We start from the raw sequence: 22,805 nt of genomic DNA on the forward strand, positions 1-22,805 counted from the left end.
TAACCGCTTAAAAATAACTGGAGATATCCACCTAAATTAAATGTTTTTTACAGAATATGAAGATCAGTACTCTAATCAGTAATTAATGATAAAAGCTGAAACCGACCCACACTAAATTTTCCTACAAACATCCATAGTGGGTCTAATCCAATTACCTACTAATTCCAGAACCTACCATACCTACCAACTCAGAACAAAATTTACTCTCTTGTTTCTGATTCTGCCACATCTCTAAAATTAACTGTTCCTACGGGATGCTTTAAAAACAAAATCAAACGCGGAGGAAGTCGCTGGAAACAGCTAGTATATCATAATGGTAATCTTTTATAAATCCTTTCTGGCCACACTGACACCTGTATGATTACGTAATGCGTTAGATGCTTTATAGATGGCGGCACTTGCTCAGGAGAAAATAAATATTCGCTCAAATGAAAAGCATTTCAAATACACAAGGCTACGATACAGATTATGACTTTCTCATTTTCCCGCATAATATACAGCGTGAGCGTGCGCGGAAACAGCTGAGCGCTAGTGGCGACATTTTGGTGTCATTGAGTATTAAACAGTCGCATCATGTCTGCCCGCCGGCTCGGTGTATGACGATCGGTAATTACTTATAACCTAAAAAAACATAAGTTGTTCCGTCCGTTTGGATTTGGATGATTTTTTTTAGTTAAATTTACACAATTTAGTTTTTGTGTTAAGTTAAAGTGTTGCTAGTGAATATCCAGAGTAAACAAATTCGAGATACGCTACGCCGTATCTTTACTGAGTTTTGTACTGCCTTTATCGATTTTCATTTTACAATGAGCGTTACGTTTTGTTTACTTTATAATCGTGTGTAACGTTGTCTCTAAAGTTTTTTATAATGTGGGCTATTCAACCCTAGTGGTGTGCCGTGGGATTCATTCAATTATGTGCGAGAGTTCGGGCGAAGCTGCGTGTTTTGGATGACAAAAACATGGAATTCGAGAACGATTTCAGCTTGAAAGAATGGGCAAAGGACAAGCCTTTGTCCATTCTGCAGCTGGACCCGGCAGATCGAGCAGTTTTAAGGATAGCAGGTATGTTTAAAAAAAGTACTTGCCTACCTAAAACAGTGGTTTTAAAACTTCACCAAATACCTACCCGAAAATACCCAATCCTTGCGGATGTCATAGATTCCGCGTACCTATATTAATCATGAATGTTATCATTATGATATTGAGGACAGTTTTTATTGTATTTCCAGGGAAATACGATAAAACTGAAAAATACAGGCCTCTTAAGTACCTACTAACAACGGTCTTTTGTGAGTGCTGTGAATTAGCGTGATTAATTGACTTGCGACCTCGCGAAGTTTTCGCTTTCTAGTGATAATGAGTGCTGATAATGAGACTAGACTAGGTACATAGATACTGTCTATGCTAAACTGTTAAGTTAGTGTAAATATACTTCTCCACGTATTTTTGTACATGGACTACACATCTACATTATTTACCCTGAACAGTTTAATTTGCGTTACCATTTACGAATAAATATATAAAAAGGATTTTACCAAAAATTTTTACTGGTTACTTTATCAAACTACCTACTAATCGTTATCTAATTAAAGCAGAATTTGGGCAGTTTTACGTAATTTTGAATTATCTTGTTAAAACAGGTTGTTAACGTTAAGTACCTACATGCATACCTTCAATGCCGAAGTGACTTTGTTAATTAATTAATCTATTAAACGTAAAAATTAATTATTTTTAGTAATTGTTACAGTAATTTTCGTGAAGTGAACCGTGTTTTTCGTGAACCTTAATTATGAAACTTTATAATAAAGCTTGTTATTAGTTAGATACTCACCTATTTTATTAAATTGATTAGTATCACTCATGCCGTGATAATATTTCGGATTGAACTTATTTAATAGATAACAAGAAATAATTATATTTTAATCATCATACCTAAATGTTTATTGACAAGTTGTCACACTTTAGTTTTATTGCGACTGCGAAGATACTTTCTGGTCGTTTCATAACACAAAACATACCTTGACTAATGTTATTATACCTAGGTAGGTCAGCTATACTCTTTAGTAGATAGGTCTTTACTAGAAGCACTTTCAAACTTTTCAGTTTTTATATTATGGGTATACCTATATACATTCGATAAGTAATATTACTACTAGCTGCCAGACATCCTGCCCGGCAAACCGGCTCCAATTGTGTTTTTTAACTAACCAGGAACCGATTGAAATATACACACAAAATTTCATAAAAAACGCTCCAGCTGTTTAGGAGAAGTTATGTGACCAACACGCACAGAGGAATAACATATATTACCGACATTTTTAAGTATTTTCCTTGTAATTTTTTTTTATATTTTCTCTTTTATATTTTCTGACTGCTCAAACGTCCTCAAGAATTCCACCACATATTTCCACATAATAAATATTTCAAGACCAAAATTAGACAAATCGGGCTAGCCGTTCTCGAGTTTCAGTGAAACTAACGAACAGCATATCATTTGTATAATAGGTAGGTATAGACTTTGACTGGAAAAGTGGCCGGTTATTGTATTCTATATTTTATGGTCATATTCTGTTGACTATTGCTTTTTGGGTTGAGTTTAGCATATTCAAAGGCCTGTGATGTCGCCAATCAGCACTCGACCAGTGCGGTTTACAATCTGAACCCCTGTAGTGGAATGGTAATGGGTTGAAAATAATGATAGTGGGAATTAATTTCTTCCTATTAGGTATACAGTTCGTGTGATACTGTCAACTAATAGATAAACGGACCGACAGAAATACAGCGGAGGCATTCACTAGACTTACGCTATACTTATCTTCCTATCTACTTAATGTCTACGTACCTATTTACATTGTAGAATGAACCGAAATACCTGCATACCCACCTAAATTGGATTATGTTATTATGGTTAACGAACTATAATAATACGTTATCCTATTATTTTTTTAAATAAGTAATATATTATCAGCGAACTTACCTATTGGGTAGGTATGATTTTTATTCTAAAATAAATATGCTGTCCTAGTCTTCTTCTTCGACTTCAAGCGCTCGTCTATAAACATAAAAAAACAACATTTTTTAAGTCTATTGGTTCTCAGATCTGCATTCACGATGTCTAGTTCTTGGGTGACTGCAATGTAAACGCATCGATCACCAACGTAACTTTGGAATCTCTGCAACTTATCTACAATGTCACGGACACTGAGCCTACTGCGGATGTGATCGTTACGTAGGCGCTCATTTCGTGTGACGTTGACACATGCATGTTGACGTGCCGTCCTAGTCCCATCTACAAATTCAAACTTTTCACACATTATTGATTTCGCATTGGGTAGAACGTTGATACCCGTACCGTGACTTTAACGTCTATTATAACGTCAAACTACTTGCCGTGTGTTGAGCCAAATCAATCTGCAAAAATGCAAGAAAAACGCAAGCTTGTTAGATTCACTATATTAAATACATCAGGAGTATGGGTTTTATATAACTGCCACATTTCTAACAGATGAGCCCGCTATTATCGTAGACTGCATCATCACTTGAGCCTGGGGTGCAATAATACCACCAGGTACAAGAGCTAACTTTTAGTGTAATAAAAAAAAACTTTTTTTTAACATTCTTACCAGCGCCTGACTGCATTGGTGCCTGCAGATAAGTTTTATAATGGTGGTAATGCAGCGTAACGTAGAGCGCACATGCTAATAAGGTGATTTCAAGAAGCCTTAATTACAGGTGGTGGGTAAACTGAAGCCCGAAGCAGTGCGTATAATATAATACCGATACACAGGCGACCTTAGTACGATGTTTCTTTATGAATCTAGCATTGAAGGTCGTGTCGTCTTCGACGGTATCTAAATGTAACCAATCATGTTAAACGGACATAAAACTAACCTAAAGGTTTGTATTTCAAAATTCCCACCCCGTGTCTACTGTCTATGTGTACCAGTGAGATTTTATGACCTGTAGTACCAAATTAACCTTATTTTTTATTATCTAGTGTTGCAATAATTTGTGAGGTGGGTATATATGATATGTGAAAGATATTTTTAAAATTTATTAGCAGTTTAAAAAAAAATCTTATCAAACCTACCAATATAATAGATAATAGACGCAACTTCTTGGTAATAATAGGTATGATGATTTTTTTTAAGTAAACAAACTTTCACTAATGCTACATTACCGAGTTGGGTTATTTGGAAAAAAAAACATTCTACACTCTCTTGTTTCACCCTTAAAATCATGTTATGGGTATGCAAAGCTCTCAACATGCTCAAGCAGATTGCGCGTGGATGGATATAGCGAGACCTTTGAACTACCATGGGCATAGCTTACGAGTCAGTGCGGCTCTAGTGGTAATTATATCTCGCTGATGCTAACCCCTCCGGTCTTTCCCATTTTGTAGAACAGGTTATCCAAGTTCAACGCAAATCGATTGTCGTTGGGGTTTTTCGAGTAAACGACAATGCTGTGTCAATGGTCACATCTAGAGTTACGAAAAGTAATGTAAGTTTGTTGATGCATGAAAACATTTAAATATTACATTTAGCGGATAGCTTTAAACGTTCAGCTTTTCCCGCGTGAAATTCTGGCTTCGAAATTAGAGCTTTGACCTTTCACGCTGCTGCAATGCCGGTTGTGGGGCTCTAACTATTATTATAACATTTGAGTGATAATAAACAAGTCTGACGATGGTTTACTAGATATCCAGGGCATGCTGGTGGCCGGTATCAATTTCCCACCTATCTAACTGTCTAGTATTGTAATTTTTTTTAAAGCCTGTATCTTTCCCCACATGTGGTTCATAATAACTGCATAAACGGAACTACACAGCAAACCCGACGTCATCTCAATCGAAGACAGTCCACTTCTGAACATAGGCCCCTAACTTTTGTAGAGATATATAATACCCTTTCTACTTCCATTCAGGTGCTCAATAATTATGACTTGTTTAATATTGTAAATTTGTGCCGTTCTAGAAAAGGACCCAAAGGACCCCCAAGTCTGTTCTCCAAACTAAGTGTCACACGTCAATTTCACAAATCGCTGAGCTATGTCAGTAAACGCGGAACACCTCATCTCTGATTTAATCACTTATAGATTCCGGTTATAACATAAAGGATTAATGAAACGCTTGGGTATGAATTGCCCTTATAGCTACTTATTATATTTGACTGTAAGAAAAAAAAATACCAAGCTAAGTTTGTTTAGGGCTCTTAGACCAGGACGCGTTTGGAACCCTCCTAGCTTCAGTTTTAAGTTAACGAATGGGGTGCGGTTATGATCACAATAATGGAAATGAATGAAGTACAGGTCCTGTTATAGGCCTACGTGAATATAGTACTTTTGAATTTGTATACCAATAGAACTTTCCTTTTCATAACGTTTCGCGAGAATTCCTTTGCTAAATAAATACCCGCTTTATTGTGGTAGTGTGCGTCACACCATTGCATTGATTTTACTCCCACGCATCGCACGCTCTCACGTCGTTGTGAACCTACCTATTAATATGACCACTCCACTTATCTGCAATATAGTTGTTATGGTAATAAAATTATAATTAATAATAACTTTCTACAAGACTATCACTTTCCGGAAATCCATGACATGCCAGGAATATTGACGACTGTCAACGCGTATGGTGCTGACTGCTGAACGTGTCACGTCCCGTTACGCGCTAGCTAAAAATATAGATATGGAAAGGCCCAGGTATTCACTTATTCACTATAATAATACCCACAATGTTCAGGATGGCACTTAGATCTTTCATTAATTAACAGAATTATTGAAGCTAAATACCTAGTTTCTCATATTAAAGTATTAATTTTATAAAAGACATCATTAAAGCCCACCAACCTGCTTTAGAGCAGTGTTGTGGGTCTGTACTCTATAAACCTGACTTCCCAAGGAGTGAAATAAAACAACTAGACTGACTCTAATACTGTATATTAGGCTTCTCTATAATTCATATTACTTATTACCTTCAAATGACTCTACTACCAGTTCGGAATGCTGTCTTCGGCAGAGAAGACCACTGGCAAGAAACTCTACCGTTGCTCTTTTATTCAATCAATTAAAACAAGACTTATAAACACAATTACAACATTATCATATGTTATAACGCTAGGCCCTTTGATACAAGACATATAAGACAGGTCAAACATAACTACTATTATCACTTATAACATCAGGACTTTTGAAACAAATTGTTTGTATAGAGCAACGTATGCTACATAAGCTATCTGTATGAAATAATGCTAGGGCCCCATATATGATACCTGAATAACCCAAAGGATATAAGAGATATACTTATCTGATGCTACATCAGGTACAACCATAGTACCGACAACTTTTAACAACTTATCTCAACTCCATCACCAGTATATACGACTCTTGTTTTGCCACAACAATATTTCGTTAAGTATGTCGTTTCCATTATAAATCATCTATTCCCAATTTGTAACGTTCTATCCACAATACTTTACTTAATCTTCTATTCTCAATTCATTAATTTAAATCCGTCCTCACTTTTCTTTTGCCGCCAATCTATATTGTCAAACTCGCGTCTCCCGCCATAGATCCTATACTTTTATTTGACAGTCTACTAAAAGTCCATTATTCTATTTTCAATACATTATCAATGAGTATACAAACTATGATTTGTTGATATATTTAATATAATCATCGTGTTTATCATAGATAAAGTGCTGTAATTCCCTATTTCCTAACACGGCCATTCTGACAAGTACTTCGTTCTCGAAGTACATAGGGTTATTCTTTTTAGGTATATGTATTGTATCATAAGTCTTTAGGTTCAAAGAACATCCTTATAAGTACATCATCTTATGTACACCTCTATAAAATTAGTTCATGGTATATAAGCATAAAAAATCATCAAATCAGTTACATTCTGTATACACTTTTATCAATAAACTGTAAACAATATTTTATCAAAAGATAGGCATAATCATAACATTTTATAATTAAAGTGAAAGAGACCAAAAAAAAATTTTCATCAAAATTCCACACCATTTAACAAATTATAACAATGTAATACTTCTATCAAAGTAAAAAAAAAAAAAGATTAATTTTCAACAATGTAAATCAAAAATACTCATTTTCATTTATCTTGTACATTTTAACATGTACAATCACAATCCAAATATTTCCATCTCAATATAAATCTCAAACAATTTATCCATTTGCCTCCAGTCAAACTTTATCAAAATATACACATAATTGTATTTCTCCTCAATTCTGTTATTTGCATTGTTAGTCTCATTTAGTCACAGATGCAATAGGTACAGTCTAAATATGCCAAGGCAATTCGAACAATGTGCAATACAAGTCTCAACAGCTCCTTACTCACAAACACTGAAGCTTAATCAGCTGTGGGCAAGAACCTGACGCATGACTTACTTAGCCAATACCAAAACACCAACTCCTACTGATGATATCAACATAATCATCACCCACTGGTGATATTCATATTCTTTTCACTGTCCAAGTCAAGTAATATATAAGATAAATATAAATAAATTGATATAAAAACGCTAAGATGGAATTATTTCTATTATGGAGGGTTTACCTCTTTTTTTTTTATCATATCATCAAAAAAGCCAAGGTTTATGTTTAATTGTTATTTCTATTATTCAAAGATTATTTCAATCTAAACATCAATAAAATCACCCGTTTAACAGAATCATTTATCATACAAGGACTATTAAAATTTCAAAATAGAATTTGAAAATTTAAACAACTGTAGACCTAAGTATAATATAATTATTTATAATGCAACTAATATATTTTCCTTTGCAGCAGCAACATTAATTTAGTTTATAATTGTATTTTATTTATATCATTTTTAAGAACTTCTCTCAACATCATACTGAAAGATCTCTAACCTAACCTAACCCACAACATTTAAGCTGACTCCTAATTCTTTTCTTCACACAACCCAACATATAAACTATTTCATTTAGCTATTCAGTAGTAATTTTCCCTATATGTATTGTTCTGATACATAATCATATTCTATTCTATTCTACCAACAAAATTTTTTTTTTTGTTTTGTTTTGTTTTGTTTTATGTGTATTCTTTTATATGTTCTGAATAATTTACATAATCTCTCCTATCTCGGCTTTCCTGACAAGTACTTCGATCTCGAAGTACATAGAAAAGTTCCTTAATAAAAGTTAACAGCTCGGCTAACCTGACTAGGTAATTATTGAAAACTGAGCACACAAACATAAATTAAAAATTAACACACATTCAATTTGGCTAACCTGACTAGTTGCTTAATTTAAACTTGAAAGCTTGTATGTAATAAATAAGAATTATAAGAAAAATCTATTACACATTACGTTCGGCTAACCTGACCAGTTAATTTATTTTAACCTGGACAGACTAATAAAATAAAACCTAACATAAATTCTATTTGTCTAACCAGACTGGTTAAATAAAACTTGATAATTCAAATTTATCAAACTTATTACACATTCTGTTTGGCCAACTTGACTTGTTGGTTTTCACAAACAAACTTAAATCAATTATATTTTGGACTTAATCATTTCAGCAAAATATACAAAGAGCCACTAGTCCATATCAGTTTCAGGTAATAAGTACTATCTTTCAAAAGTAGAAATCACAAAAAGATAAAATAAATAAAAATATCACATCAATTGGTTCCCCAAACCACATATCCTTCAATGGAATTTTACCAAGTCTGGTGCTCTGTCTCCAGAGTGTTTCTGTTTTAGCACATACCAGCTATTAGTTAGACATCATCAAAAACATCAAACCATGTACTATATCCACATTTGCCGGGATGGTTATTAATTGGTTCCCCGGACCACATATCCTTAAATAGAATTTCAACAAGCATGGTGCTTTGTCTCCAGAGTGTTTCTGTTTTAGCACATAGCAGCAAAAAGTTGAGGCATCATCAAAAACATCAAATTCTTTATTATGTCCACATTTGACGGGATGGTTCTAAAAAAAGTAAATCTGCATTAGAGAAAGGCATAAATTGGACATGAATAGGATCCCACTTCTGAAGCTAAAAATATAGATATGGAAAGGCCCAGGTATTCACTTATTCACTATAATAATACCCACAATGTTCAGGATGGCACTTAGATCTTTCATTAATTAACAGAATTATTGAAGCTAAATACCTAGTTTCTCATATTAAAGTATTAATTTTATAAAAGACATCATTAAAGCCCACCAACCTGCTTTAGAGCAGTGTTGTGGGTCTGTACTCTATAAACCTGACTTCCCAAGGAGTGAAATAAAACAACTAGACTGACTCTAATACTGTATATTAGGCTTCTCTATAATTCATATTACTTATTACCTTCAAATGACTCTACTACCAGTTCGGAATGCTGTCTTCGGCAGAGAAGACCACTGGCAAGAAACTCTACCGTTGCTCTTTTATTCAATCAATTAAAACAAGACTTATAAACACAATTACAACATTATCATATGTTATAACGCTAGGCCCTTTGATACAAGACATATAAGACAGGTCAAACATAACTACTATTATCACTTATAACATCAGGACTTTTGAAACAAATTGTTTGTATAGAGCAACGTATGCTACATAAGCTATCTGTATGAAATAATGCTAGGGCCCCATATATGATACCTGAATAACCCAAAGGATATAAGAGATATACTTATCTGATGCTACATCAGGTACAACCATAGTACCGACAACTTTTAACAACTTATCTCAACTCCATCACCAGTATATACGACTCTTGTTTTGCCACAACAATATTTCGTTAAGTATGTCGTTTCCATTATAAATCATCTATTCCCAATTTGTAACGTTCTATCCACAATACTTTACTTAATCTTCTATTCTCAATTCATTAATTTAAATCCGTCCTCACTTTTCTTTTGCCGCCAATCTATATTGTCAAACTCGCGTCTCCCGCCATAGATCCTATACTTTTATTTGACAGTCTACTAAAAGTCCATTATTCTATTTTCAATACATTATCAATGAGTATACAAACTATGATTTGTTGATATATTTAATATAATCATCGTGTTTATCATAGATAAAGTGCTGTAATTCCCTATTTCCTAACACGCTCATGATTAGAAATTGTGAATAGGTTCTAAACAAGCCTCTGTTAATCGCTAGCTCTGAACTCGCTAGTTTCGCCCGCGAGGACTATGCAAGTGACTGTATATCTGTAGAAAAGCGGGGCTACAGCAAGCATATTGTATATATAATATTAATAAAAAAGGAGTTTGTTTACACGCGCTTAACTCTAGAACTACCACTTTGCATATTGCATTTCATAGCCCGATTCTTGATGATTATTAAATGCTATTTAACATTATTCTATCTACTTCGTTAAGTAGAAGATTAATGGGCGAGCGATGCAATGCGGTGGGTTGTAGAATGAAAGTTAGTATGGGACAAATTTACTTTACAGAAGATGTACGCTGATGAAGTATTGGTAAACCGCTAGTGATACGTACTCTTAATGCGGAAGTTGCAAGAATGATTCACAATACACGCAGCAATGTAGTATAGAAATAACATAATTTTTGAATAGATGTTTAGCCTAAAAAATGCACTGCCATGGACAAAGAGGGAGCAAAAGATACAATATATAATATAGTAAAGTGTTACTTTTTGTAATGTATTTATTTGCCATTTCTTTAGAAGTTAAAACTAATCTAAAGAACTTATAAATATCGACATAGAAAGTAGATTGACCAATTTAATTCCAAAAAATAAGATACAAATCAAACCAGAGTATTGTTTACACAGATTATAAATTCAGATAGCAAGTAAAGTAAAGGGCCAACCATGAAATGCGATGTTGTTCAATCTTCACAGTAAAAGCGAGCACCTTTCTCATTGTAAATAGTTATGGAGTTAAAAGTATAACGTTAAAATTGACTATTCTGTGGGGACCTAAAAGAACGGTCATAGCAGCACAGCTCTAATCCTTGAAGCCAACATTGGGTACCCGATTTTTGCTGTCTGTTTCGAATGTGGTTTAGTAGCTGATGACCGGGACTTCATTTGCGAATTTTTCGGATTTTTGTTTTGTGATTTTTCGAGACTTGCAGGAGCCTTTTGTTTACGCATGTGTTTTGTTATTATATCTTGGTAGTTCTCTTCAAATTTTGTCCCATGCTGTGGCTTCTAGAAAAAAATCTCTTTAGAGATGAATCTTGCCCTTGTGTACTTTCTAACGTTTTTTACGTTATTTTAATTCTGTTTTGGGACTAAATAAATAAATCGTTCTAGTGAACATCGGATTAAATATGGGATAATTCATAACAGCCAGTATGGGATAATTCAAATCTTGTCGAAAAAGAGAGAACATATTAATTATTAGAGCAGTAGAAATTTTGTTGGGTGTTTTTATATTCAATGTTATATATTAAAGAGAGCGTTAGTAGGTAGAAACCTAAGTAATTAAGGTTCAATAATTTCTAATAAAAAAATATACAATCAATTGATGAATCTATCACTCGCCAATCGATTGTATCGGACACTGAATGCGGATGTTGTTTTAAAAAGAGATAGATTGGCTATTAAGAGTGCTTTTGTGGAAGGGTCGCCGGTGCTGTGGTTTTCGCTATAAAATGTTATGACACTGATAAATGGTAGGTGTAGCTTTATAATAAATTCATGATAAAACGGAAATGAAAAGCAGTTAATAATTTTGTCTTTTATAATTATCATTATAATATCGAAGCTTATCAATTATTTGAAGAACTTCTATGTAAGGAATTTTTGGTTGAGGTTTAGCCCCAGTAAATATAACCGTTTTAAATTATTTAACTAAAAATACAATAATAAACAATTCGCATATATGTATATAATACGGGAGGTTATAACAATAGACGTAATTGATCTTGTTAACAAAGTACTAAAACTGGCTTGTGGTGACGGCAGAACAGAATACAGTTGTCCAAGTCTCGCGGGTATCGTACGAGGCGACTAAGGGAACATAACAGAGAATGGGCAGCAGCGTCCTGCCCGAGTCTGTGCTACAATAATAAGCATATGCTGCCAACCTGTCTGCCTGGAGTGGTGATTATGGGCAAAAACTCTCATTGGAAGTATAAATTAAAAACGCACATAACTCTAGAACGATTATAGGTGCGGTGCGTCCAGCACGCATCTAATCGAACTCGGATCCCCCGAAATGGAAGCCGTAGCCCTAACCACAGGCTATCACCGCTTCGGTCCATCCGTATATATTTTTAGAAACTCTAGTACGTAGGTAGGTATCTGCGTAGAAGCCAACAATGGAAGTAGGATTGTATTGTTGCATTATGCAGCGAGCTCGTACAACTGCAATCTTACTCGACTATTCACGACGGTGGTAATAGCCCCGCATCTTCCAGGTAAACTACTTTTCATCTTTGAATAGTTATTTGTTACATCGCTGGGTATATGCTAAATTTTTTCATGCTATCTCAGCTGCTCTGCTTTATCGAACGACTGTTTATCAGTAGATACTGTCCCTACTTTCCTATTTAAACGAACTAACGATTGATTTCTACCCTTGTCTAATGATTTGTTACGTCAATGGTTAAACTTTGTGCTGCATTTGATGAAATCTGGGATGCATTAACGAAAGACAGTTTAGCCATATTATGAACTATCCTTACCTGAATATTTATATATACTTAAATGATAATAATTCAAGTCTGAGGAAGATAATCAAGATTTGCGTTGCATTTGTTAAAGAGATCTGTGATGCTTTCACTACTTAAATAATATACCTAAATGCACTGCCTAAATCTTATATCTTTATTTAAACGATAATTGGAACCTCAGAATCGGCTCTAAGGATTTTCATGAAATTTAGTATACAGGGGGTTTCGTGGGCGATAAATCGATTAAGCAAGGATTCATTTTTAGAAAAAGTTGCACGGCCAGCTATTGACTAATAATGACGGAAGCGCACATGCCAATATTAATGACAATATTCATTCTGTATATTGTCAATAACATTGCCTTTGTGCGGGGCGGATTAACCAATGCCCTTGTGTACTATGGTGTTCCTAACCTTCCTAATGGATCCTAGTCCAAGTCCTGAGGTCAAAAATTTAAATATTATTACTAGTGAAGACTAGGTTAAGTAAATGATACTAAATAGAAACTTCTGTAAACCATCTTTAAGAAGTTTTATAACAAATATGTACTTTTGTTTTAGTGCTCTCATGGAGTCAGTTCCGTTAGAAGCCATAGCAACTGCACATTACGTTGGTCGGTTATGAGTTAATTGCCCCCTCGATAGTTGAGAACATTTTGTTTATAATTATGTACTTACCCGTTTGCTACTAGAATTGTTCGTATTTCTTTTAAATTTAGAAATAAAAATTACAATTCATCTATAACATTGCAATTGTCTTAAGGATCTGCCACTCATTTTTCAAACAAAGTATAGCCTATTTTACTTCCTGAGAACTTATCTTTCTTTTAGCAGAGAACGTACAGGTCAATGTACTTTCGGAGCCTATTCAGTACAAACTAACACAGAAACAAAAAAAATCTTTTCTCTTTATAATATTAATATTAGTAGAGATTAGGATGTTTTCTCTGGCGTGTGGTAGAGCACTATAAGATTTAACTCCTAAAATAAGATCACTTCTTTGACTACGGAACCCCGAAAAGGTATAAATATTTCAGGATCTTTTCTCTGGCGTGTGCTCCATTAGTTTAATCGTTTTGTCGTATAAAATAATCGACAGGTTAGTACGACGGCGTCTATTTTTAGCTTATTCAACACCGCAGTAGCGCGTTGTTGAGATACTTAAGAGAAATTAGCAGCCACTTGTCTTAATTTCTATAGGGAAGTATGTTGTATACATATGTAATACATATATTATATATATATATATATTATGCATGGCATCGAGATGTCTCTGTAGATACATCTACAAAGACATCGCGATGCCAATTTACATTAATAACATTACTCAACAGTGTGAGCTTAATAACTTGCTTAGGTGAAGTTATTAAAATAGCCATACGTAATTTTTTTTTGATTGTTCTCCATGTCCCCCTTAAAACTGTACAGATGACCATGATTGTTTTCATTTTAAAGGATGTACCTACCTAATTTGCCTCGCCAAAAACGCCTCAATAATATTACTTGTTACTAGGTTTCTTTTTTTGATGTATCTACATATAATTCGACTTAGAAAACACATTATAATAATTACAAACTAACATTAATATATATTTATTAATAAATATAAGCCGTCTGACTGTTCATTTATGGGCAAGGTACCCAAAATGCTGGCAATACCACTTTCAATTGCTAGACTTAGCCGTTGGGCTTAATAAGCGCCAGCTCTTGGGTCACCAGACGTCAAGAACACGATGTTAATAAAATTTTTCGTGTCCGAAGACCTTGGGCCCAAAGTCTCCAACGCAAGCGCCGCCGTAAACGTTGTTGAATCTTAAATTCCGTGAATTCTTATATTGCGTATGTGAAGTAACGAAAGCGTGGTGGGTGCTGTTAAACCCTCTGTCCTATTAGAGGAAGGAGCCCTGCTCCCAGCAGAGGGCTTGTGATGATGAATATACGCATTACACCTGAGTAGTAAATTGTTCGGTTGTCGTGTAATAACAACTTCACTACAACAATATTTCGTTCTAGTTATTACAATAACACTTAATTTATTATCTTGTTCATAAAGTCAACCGAGACGGAGCCATCCATGTAGAACCGCTTTCATATTCTCGTATATCAAGGCTATTGTAACTCTAGTAGGCTACTTTACCTTAATATAATACTATATGTTATGGTAGGGCTTGAGATCACACCCGTGTGTGTATGAATTGGCGCCAGTCACATTGAGCATATTATTTCCCCATTCAGTCTTCTTGCACATTCTATGCACAATATAAAAGAATATATCATCATTATCAACCCATTTCAGACCCTCTACAGGGCACGGGTCTCCTCTTAGAATGAGGAGGGTTCGGGCCGTAGTCCACCACGATAATTAAGTGCGGATTGGTAGCCTTCACAATCCTTTGAAAACGTTATGGAGAACTGCAGGCAGGCATGCAGTTTTCTTTCACCTTTTAATCAATTGATATATATATTTTCAATTCCTTAAATTCAAAACGCACGTAACTCCGAAAAGTTATAGGCACGTGCCGGGGATCGAACTCGGTCACCCCGAAAGTTATGCAGAAGTTCTAACCACTATGGCTATGAACGCCTATAACAGAATAGTAATAAAAATATTAAAATGTACGTAGTGTCAAACATGTTATAAGCCTTCCGTACCTAGACCATAAGTATCTGTCGCTTAAAAGTAGGTACAATAATATTTAATTAATATTTTAGTAGTAGTAGTAGAGCTTTTATTGATGGAGCTCGTCCGTCGTAAAAAGATGTACTAACGCTTGTTTTTTCAAGCCGGTTGCCGGTGTAATTACAGGCACATGAGCCTTAACACCTACGCCACAGGGCGCCGATTTGTAGAGCGTAGTTCTTGCATCCTCTGCGAACCGTTGCGTTTCTAGGTGATGGGTTTCCACGTATCATCAGGTGGGCATCTGCTCGGTCCGTCTATTGTACTATAAAAAAAAGAAATCCAACCTACATTGGCGCGGTGTGGAGCATCGAAGCTATTAGTATCTGATGATAGAGCTGATAGTTGCCCTGCGATGATAACAATATTAATAATTTAGTTTTCCTTAACTGTCTAAGCTGGTCAGTTTACCTTTTAATCCTATGCATATGATAAGAACAAAGGGCCTTACAAATAAACGTGACATAACGTCGGATTATTTATTCTGTGTTTCTGTCACGCTCTAACATTTGAATGGTGCTCTCAGGTGAAGTGTGACAAAACACTGCATTCTTGCGTGACTTCACGTTTATTTGCAAGGAACATAGACAATAGAATATGTGTAGACATATAAATGTTAATTTATACGTTATATCTATATTATTTGATACCCACCAACCACATTGTAATGGTCGCGTCACAGCGTGGTCGGTTTATGCTCTAAGACAGTCTCTCCTGTCTGTCTGTCTGTCTGTCTGTCTGTCTGTCTGTCTGTCCGTCCCGACCGTCGTCCGAGACGAGACCGGTGCCCAGCAGTGGGACGTTTATAGGCTGCGGATGATAATTTGATACTAGCCATAATATCATGTTATCAACAATACCAGTTATTCACTCACAACGTTAACGACCTGTAGAGGAAGTTTTAATAAGTTCGTTGGCATTTATAATTTGTTGGCATTTTGCTACGCAAGCTTTGTTGACGTAGTATGTGACAACTTTTAAACCATCTTAGTAGGTACATATATATATTCTAGAAAAATATAAGGCAAGTTAGGAAAATATAAAAACAAGAAAGGTTGAAATTATAAAATGGAAAACTATTTTTGAACCATATAACCCGTGAAATGAACCGTTATATGGTTCAAAAATAGAATATATAATAATGAATAGAATCGAATATAAACCATGTAAATACTCATATATGATTTATAATTCTGTATGATTTTTTTTTGGGATAAGGTTTCCTTTTAAATATATATCTCATAATACAAATTTGTTGGATTAATATTATAATAATATCATTGCCAAATTCCGTGATCGCTTAGCGAGAGGGCCTTGCACTGCTACAACTTTATTATATGGTTATGGATTATAATCAAAGACTGTATACCTACCTATTATTATCCTACTCTCAGGATCTGTTATCTAAGGTAAAGAACGTCATTACATTCGACTTAGCGGCGTTGTAATGTACTGTGTAACCAAATACCCCTATCCTATGCGATGTAAAATAACACAAAATATTAAAACTATTTTCACTGTAGCTATTGTTTACCGAATTGTTAATTATATTGCTGCGGACCTTGCTAAAACTTGATTAGACCCAATAGTTAGAGAATAAGTGAAAATTTCTTGATAAGTGTTTCATAATGCTTGATTACGTTTTACAAATTTGTTCCGTGTCAGTGTTCCGCTACGCTATGATTATAAATCTTAAATGAACTCAATAGTTTGATAATATTTCGTAATGCCCAAAGTATTTCCTATGTCACTAAAATAGGGTAAGTGAATTTATACTTCATTCTTCATGTTCCGCACCTCATTTATTCGCTAACGCTGAGACGTTAAGGTACTTGTTTTTGATTTATAATCCAAAAATTAATATAAAATATCGCAAAGCGAAAAAACACAAGCGGCATGTCCTGTTGCCAGTAGCTTTTCGTAAACATTTATAACTACTATAATTGACTGTTTATAGAACGTGTAAATGAAAACCGAACTAATACTTCAGAGGGTTTTGAGATATAATATATATATTATTCACTGTCTCTGAGACTTCCCTATCTATGAAACCAAAACTCTGATAGTTTTTGAGTAAACCATTTCCATCAGATACAGCCCTAACATCACATGTTAAAGTAAAATCCAGTGAATCCTGTCACTTCATTAGGTACGCGTCGCGTAGCGTAGGTACTATGCGCGCGTCGGTCTTGTATATTTAATATATAAACAATTAAATTGTTTTGAATTAGTTTGTACGTAGAGATAAATATGCTTCTTCAGATTTAATATTTTTACAGGGTGATTCCTTATGAATTATACTCATGCACCCTTCAACAGTATTGCATAATTCGGTTACACGTTGTATTACGAATTTGGGGCCACCCTAAATAAAATGGAAAACTATTATATTTTTTACTCAGTACACACAGCCCGGAATTAGATATTTGTTTTGTCCACCCCTGTGCCTCGAAAACATGTCAAGCCACCTATCCCGCTTATATCACAAATATGAATAATTTAAGTCCGCAAACAATAATTAAATCGAGGTGGTGAGATTAACCTCCTAATTCCTCTATCCTGGGAGAGAGAGAGAGAGGTGGCCTGAGCCAAGCAGTGGGACATAATAGCTTGAGGATGATGGTGGCTTCTTCTCAGTAGAATCTGTCCTCCGAAACTATCATAGACTTAGTTTGTTTTACGTTTCTAGTGCTTTAATAAAGTACGATGTTTAATAAATGGTCTTTGTTATCTTCAACTATCATATCAATCCCTAGTAAGTGACAGATTGCTTTTCCATTATTTTAATGCTCTCTGATATTGAAGAAAGAAACACTAGATCATTGTACTACGCCCACATACTTACATTTCTTTCTCAGGAGCAATGGCATTTTATAATGGGTCTCCGGTCCATTATTCTTGTTTCAAGTTTACTTCAACCTTAATGGACAGGAAAGATCGTAATAAAAACAAGTGGGCAACTTGTTCTATGGAAACTGATACTCAAGAAAACAAAACATAGTAAAGTTATATAAGTAGGTACCTGTACACATTATCTTGCTTAAAAGTCTCGAACGTCCAAAAGTAAGTGGTTATCCAGACCATTCCTACAAATTCCATTAATTAACACTATAGAAATATTTCTTTTGTTTTTTTTACTTACATTAAACATAAATTAATATATAATAATTAATATATATTTGTGCAACCCTCTCGAGAGCAAAAATCTTCCATAATGAAGATTAGCGTAATGTAATTGAGATTTAAATAACAATGTATTTTTTATTTATAGTATTAACAGATTTAAACTTAATTTTTTTTTTAATTTTGTTAGAACATGGCTCACGAAGTCCTAAGTAATTTTTTTTTTATATTTCTCTGTCAACAAATTTAACTTTCAGTTTCAGCCTGCAGGTAAGAAACTAGCGGTACCAGTTTCCATTGGTGGTCCTGATATAATACGCGTCATTTGACAGCAACAGTTACTTGTCGCAAATTTTGTACATGTAGATGACAGTACAGGTCTCCACCGGTGGGAAACGAAAACTCAAAAAAGGATAGTTGACGGTCGATTGGCTCAGTTTGCAGCGACCCTGATTTCTGAGCCCAAGGCCGTGGGTTCGATTCCCACCACTGGAAGATGGTTGTGAGATGAGCATGACTGTTTTTCAGTGTCTGGGTGTTTATATGTATATTATTCATATACATATTCATCAGTCAGCTTAGTACCCATAATACAAGCTACGCTTACTTTGGGGCTAAATGGCGATGTGTGTATTGTCGTAGTATATTTATATTTATAGTTTATCAATGCGTAATATATGTAAAGTACTTAAATGTAGTATTTTAAAACAGTTAGGTACCTACTCACCTAACTTTAACACCTATTTTGTGTTCAGTTATCTATCTATTCACAAAAAGGTAAAACAAAAAAACTCCATTATCTTAAAAGGTAAAAGGTGTGAATCTTAATTGTTTTCTTTCACTTAGTCGTTATTTCTCTTGTCTGTCGGGCGTACGCACTCGGAATAATTTAAAGCGGCTTACATTCCCCAATTAGTTATTCTGCGACAATGGTTTTTCTTTTACATCTTTTACTCATTATTCCTTTTAATATGTGCCTACCTACTTACTCGAAGCTCAGGTAAGTCAGGTAGAAAAGCAAGAATAAAGTGTTTCTGTAAATAACCCTGTTCACTTTTTCTGAGAGGGTTTCTCGGTACAAGCTTAAAAGAGTGGCTCCAATGAGGGTTTTGGTAAACCTATTGATAAAATCAAGTTTTAACATTTTTATTATAAAAGGAGGGCGCTAGTAAGACAAACTATAACATCACTTGTTCTCATAAAGGAAGGTTTTAAATTTTTTTGACTTTGTTTTAATTTGTAAATGTGGCACACAACATATTTACTCTTTGTCCTAGATGGGGTACATTTTATTCCGGAAGGTTAGTTTCGTTTTGTTTGTAGTTCCACGAAAAAAACAGAAAATCCCCGCCGATAATAAACGGAAGCGTATAGAGAGAAAAAAAAGGAAGTTCGTTAAAAAATATAAACGAGAATTGTCGTGTTAACTGTGAGGTGAGAAATTAAATTGCTTTACTTTTATCGTAATTTCTTTTGCAAATACGTCTTGTTGGTAGGTACGTACTTGAAATAAAGTGGCTTACATTTAATAATACTTTTGTTCGAGAGTGAAACCGGCCTTGAATCGCACGCAGTGGAACAAAGACGTTCCGTAAATGGCTTTACATCTTTTCCTTTCTGAATGTCTTCACTAACAAGTATGCTTTCTGAGTTTACGAAAATAGAGAATACAATAATCGTTTATTCCAAGTTTATATACCTACTGGCATAATATTTGAAGTATCATGTCTGATTTTTTGTTATAGTGAGTCTAAACAGCTTTTATTCACTATCTGTAGGTATGTAAAGAAGATCTTGCCTTGCCTTGCTCTTTAAAAACTTTAAAAAAGCACCTAACCATATTTTTAATTTGCATATCTATATCATTATTTTTCCTAAGCGTAACCGAAAGCTTCCATGCATCATTTCATTAAAAGTTGTCAATTGCAAAGAAGTGACCTCAACGTCATTATGCTTTAACATGACTACAACTGTTTCACCGTTGTCTACGGAACACTAAAACCTAAGAACATTTATTGGCTAGCTGATTCAATGATTGAAATTAAAGCAAACACGTACCAGTTTTTTGCGCAACATATTAAACTTCATGCTTGCTTAATCAAATCCACTCATGCTTCATCATGCTGACGGGGATAATTTTCCAATTGTACGAAAGGGTAATGTAGAGTAGGTAGATAAGTGCTTGGAAAAATTTCTTACCGTGCGTTAAATGCAAGAGGATTGGCTTTAAACAGCATACATTTTTACAGAAATCATCAATCCAGTACAAACAAAATTAGTAATGCACTTGTACAATGGTAATGTACGTCGAATAAATTGTTATTTTCTTTTCAAGGCACAGTACCCTTGATCCAAGGATGTGAGTCGAACTTGCTGTTTTTTTGTCACTTTCTATAGTTTTTATTCCATTCTGTAACAAGCGTGAAGTAAACATTATACGTACATATAATATAGTTAAACAATTATGCTCTCCCCGGAATACAAATATATCTAACTTTCTAAACTTATGTAGATTCTCATATGAAGTTGAATCGTTTCATTATGCAATTTCCATTAAAGAGACCACCAGCTTCAATTGCATGCCATTTTCCCCTGTGTGTCAGAGCTGCCGTCTCTGAAATGATTACAAGACAGCCGATGTCGATAATAAAACTATGTCAGTTCTAAAGTTCAACGCACCTTCTAACTTGTCTCACAATAACGGCGAAGTGCGTAAAACTTCAACCACTTCCGCTCGGTGCTCATTGTTCTTGTATTTACTGCTTCCGCACCACTGACACGCTGCAGTCCTAGTCGGGTGACAGTGACATTAATTGCTTTGTTTCTATAATTAGCTTTTGTTGTCCATTGATTAAAATTGAAAAGCATTATTTCACCTTAAGTGGTCTTTTGATGACTACAATAGTAAATTTCAGACTAATAATATAAAAAAGCGTTTTGAAAAATGCCCATTGCGCCACCTGTCTGCGCATTCTTTGTTGACTGTAAACAGGAAACATCTGTTATTCCTTGCCAGTTTGGTAGCATGATCATCTTCATTATTCCTTAAAATTCTAAAAAACCTAACATAGTTTCTGACGTAAAATTCAAATGACCTACAACACTATTTCCGCCTTGTCTCCAAAGATTTTAAATAATGGGAGTTTACATATATAAATATTACAGGAAATTAAAACAAATTCTTTAATAAGTTACGATACAGTTTCTATCCCAAAAGACCTAAACGACAGGGGAATGGAGGTACTTTAAATTGAGATAAGCATTACGAGAAAGTACTTCATTCACACATTCTCAAATGTAAGAATTAAATAAGAATCCTAACATTTAACACGAACATTTACATAATATTTAGAATTACATAATTTCGAATAACTTGTAACTAAGTCAAAATAGATTGTTTTCTCTAGTTTCTCAAAGCTTTTGATGGATATCACAATTGATATAAAGATACGCGGTTTTAAATCCATAACGTATGTAATTAAAGGAAAACATGCAGAAAACCAAGAAAACTATTCAGGCATGAGTCACCGTAACTTAGTAACCAAGATCAATAGCGCCGTCGACCAGAACTCGCCCACTCACCAAAACCTAAGGTTCTTATCGCCTTGTGATAAGATCTAAAATACCTTTCGTATACAGCCGCAAAAGCCGTCTCGTCTGCGTCTGTCTAGACTCGCAGTAACACAGGCAAGTAAATGTTTAACATGATAAGGTATGTTGTTTAATATTTATTCAGACCAAACTGAAGTAGGTACGGCCACCTTTATTACTGCAGGTAAACTCTCGTAAAGTCAATACATTAAATACAGTTTCATGTTTGCTCTTCCTAACAATTACTGGTCAATAATGAAGAATATTATACAATAAATTATATTTATTTCTATTTTAAATATGTATATATATTTTTAAGCCATATTACTTCTTGGATATTATTTAAAAGAAGAAAACACGATATCAATAATTAGTTATGTATGAACATAGTCTGTATGTTTGATCGCTGATGACGTTAAACTTTTATTAGGTTCATCTTATAGGTTTTAAATCGTTTGTTCTCCAAGGCACAGTGTCGGTTTCTCTCTAGGATGCTAGCTATGCTATTTTTTTTTTTAAGGATGCAAGCTTTCAATGTGTCATATATTATCAAGATAACAGTGGTTGGGCTTGAACATGGAAACAAACAGACACATTTTTGCATTTATAATATTACCAGTAAGTTGTCCGAGACTCTCCGCCGAAAAAATTTGATTTGTATGCCTATGTTACTACTTGAACCCTAAGCTACTACAATGCAATATATCTTGTTATGTAATAAACAAAAAAAAAACTATTTCACGAGAACCGTACAGTTTTCCT

General features: G+C 34.5%; 1 protein-coding gene across 1 annotated transcript in view; it reads left to right on the forward strand.

Moving 5' to 3' along the window:
- Window positions 1–595: 595 nt before the first annotated feature.
- The window catches only part of LOC120627239 (dystonin), a 257,601-nt gene continuing 235,391 nt past the window's right edge, over window positions 596–22,805 (forward strand). The window contains exon 1 of the mRNA XM_039895292.1: window positions 596–1,064. Coding sequence (XP_039751226.1) covers window positions 962–1,064 — 103 coding nt within the window. The 5' untranslated portion in view covers window positions 596–961. The remainder of the gene's footprint in view (window positions 1,065–22,805) is intronic.

Source organism: Pararge aegeria, chromosome 1 (assembly GCF_905163445.1).
Source record: "Pararge aegeria chromosome 1, ilParAegt1.1, whole genome shotgun sequence".
Classification (NCBI taxonomy): domain Eukaryota; kingdom Metazoa; phylum Arthropoda; class Insecta; order Lepidoptera; family Nymphalidae; genus Pararge; species Pararge aegeria.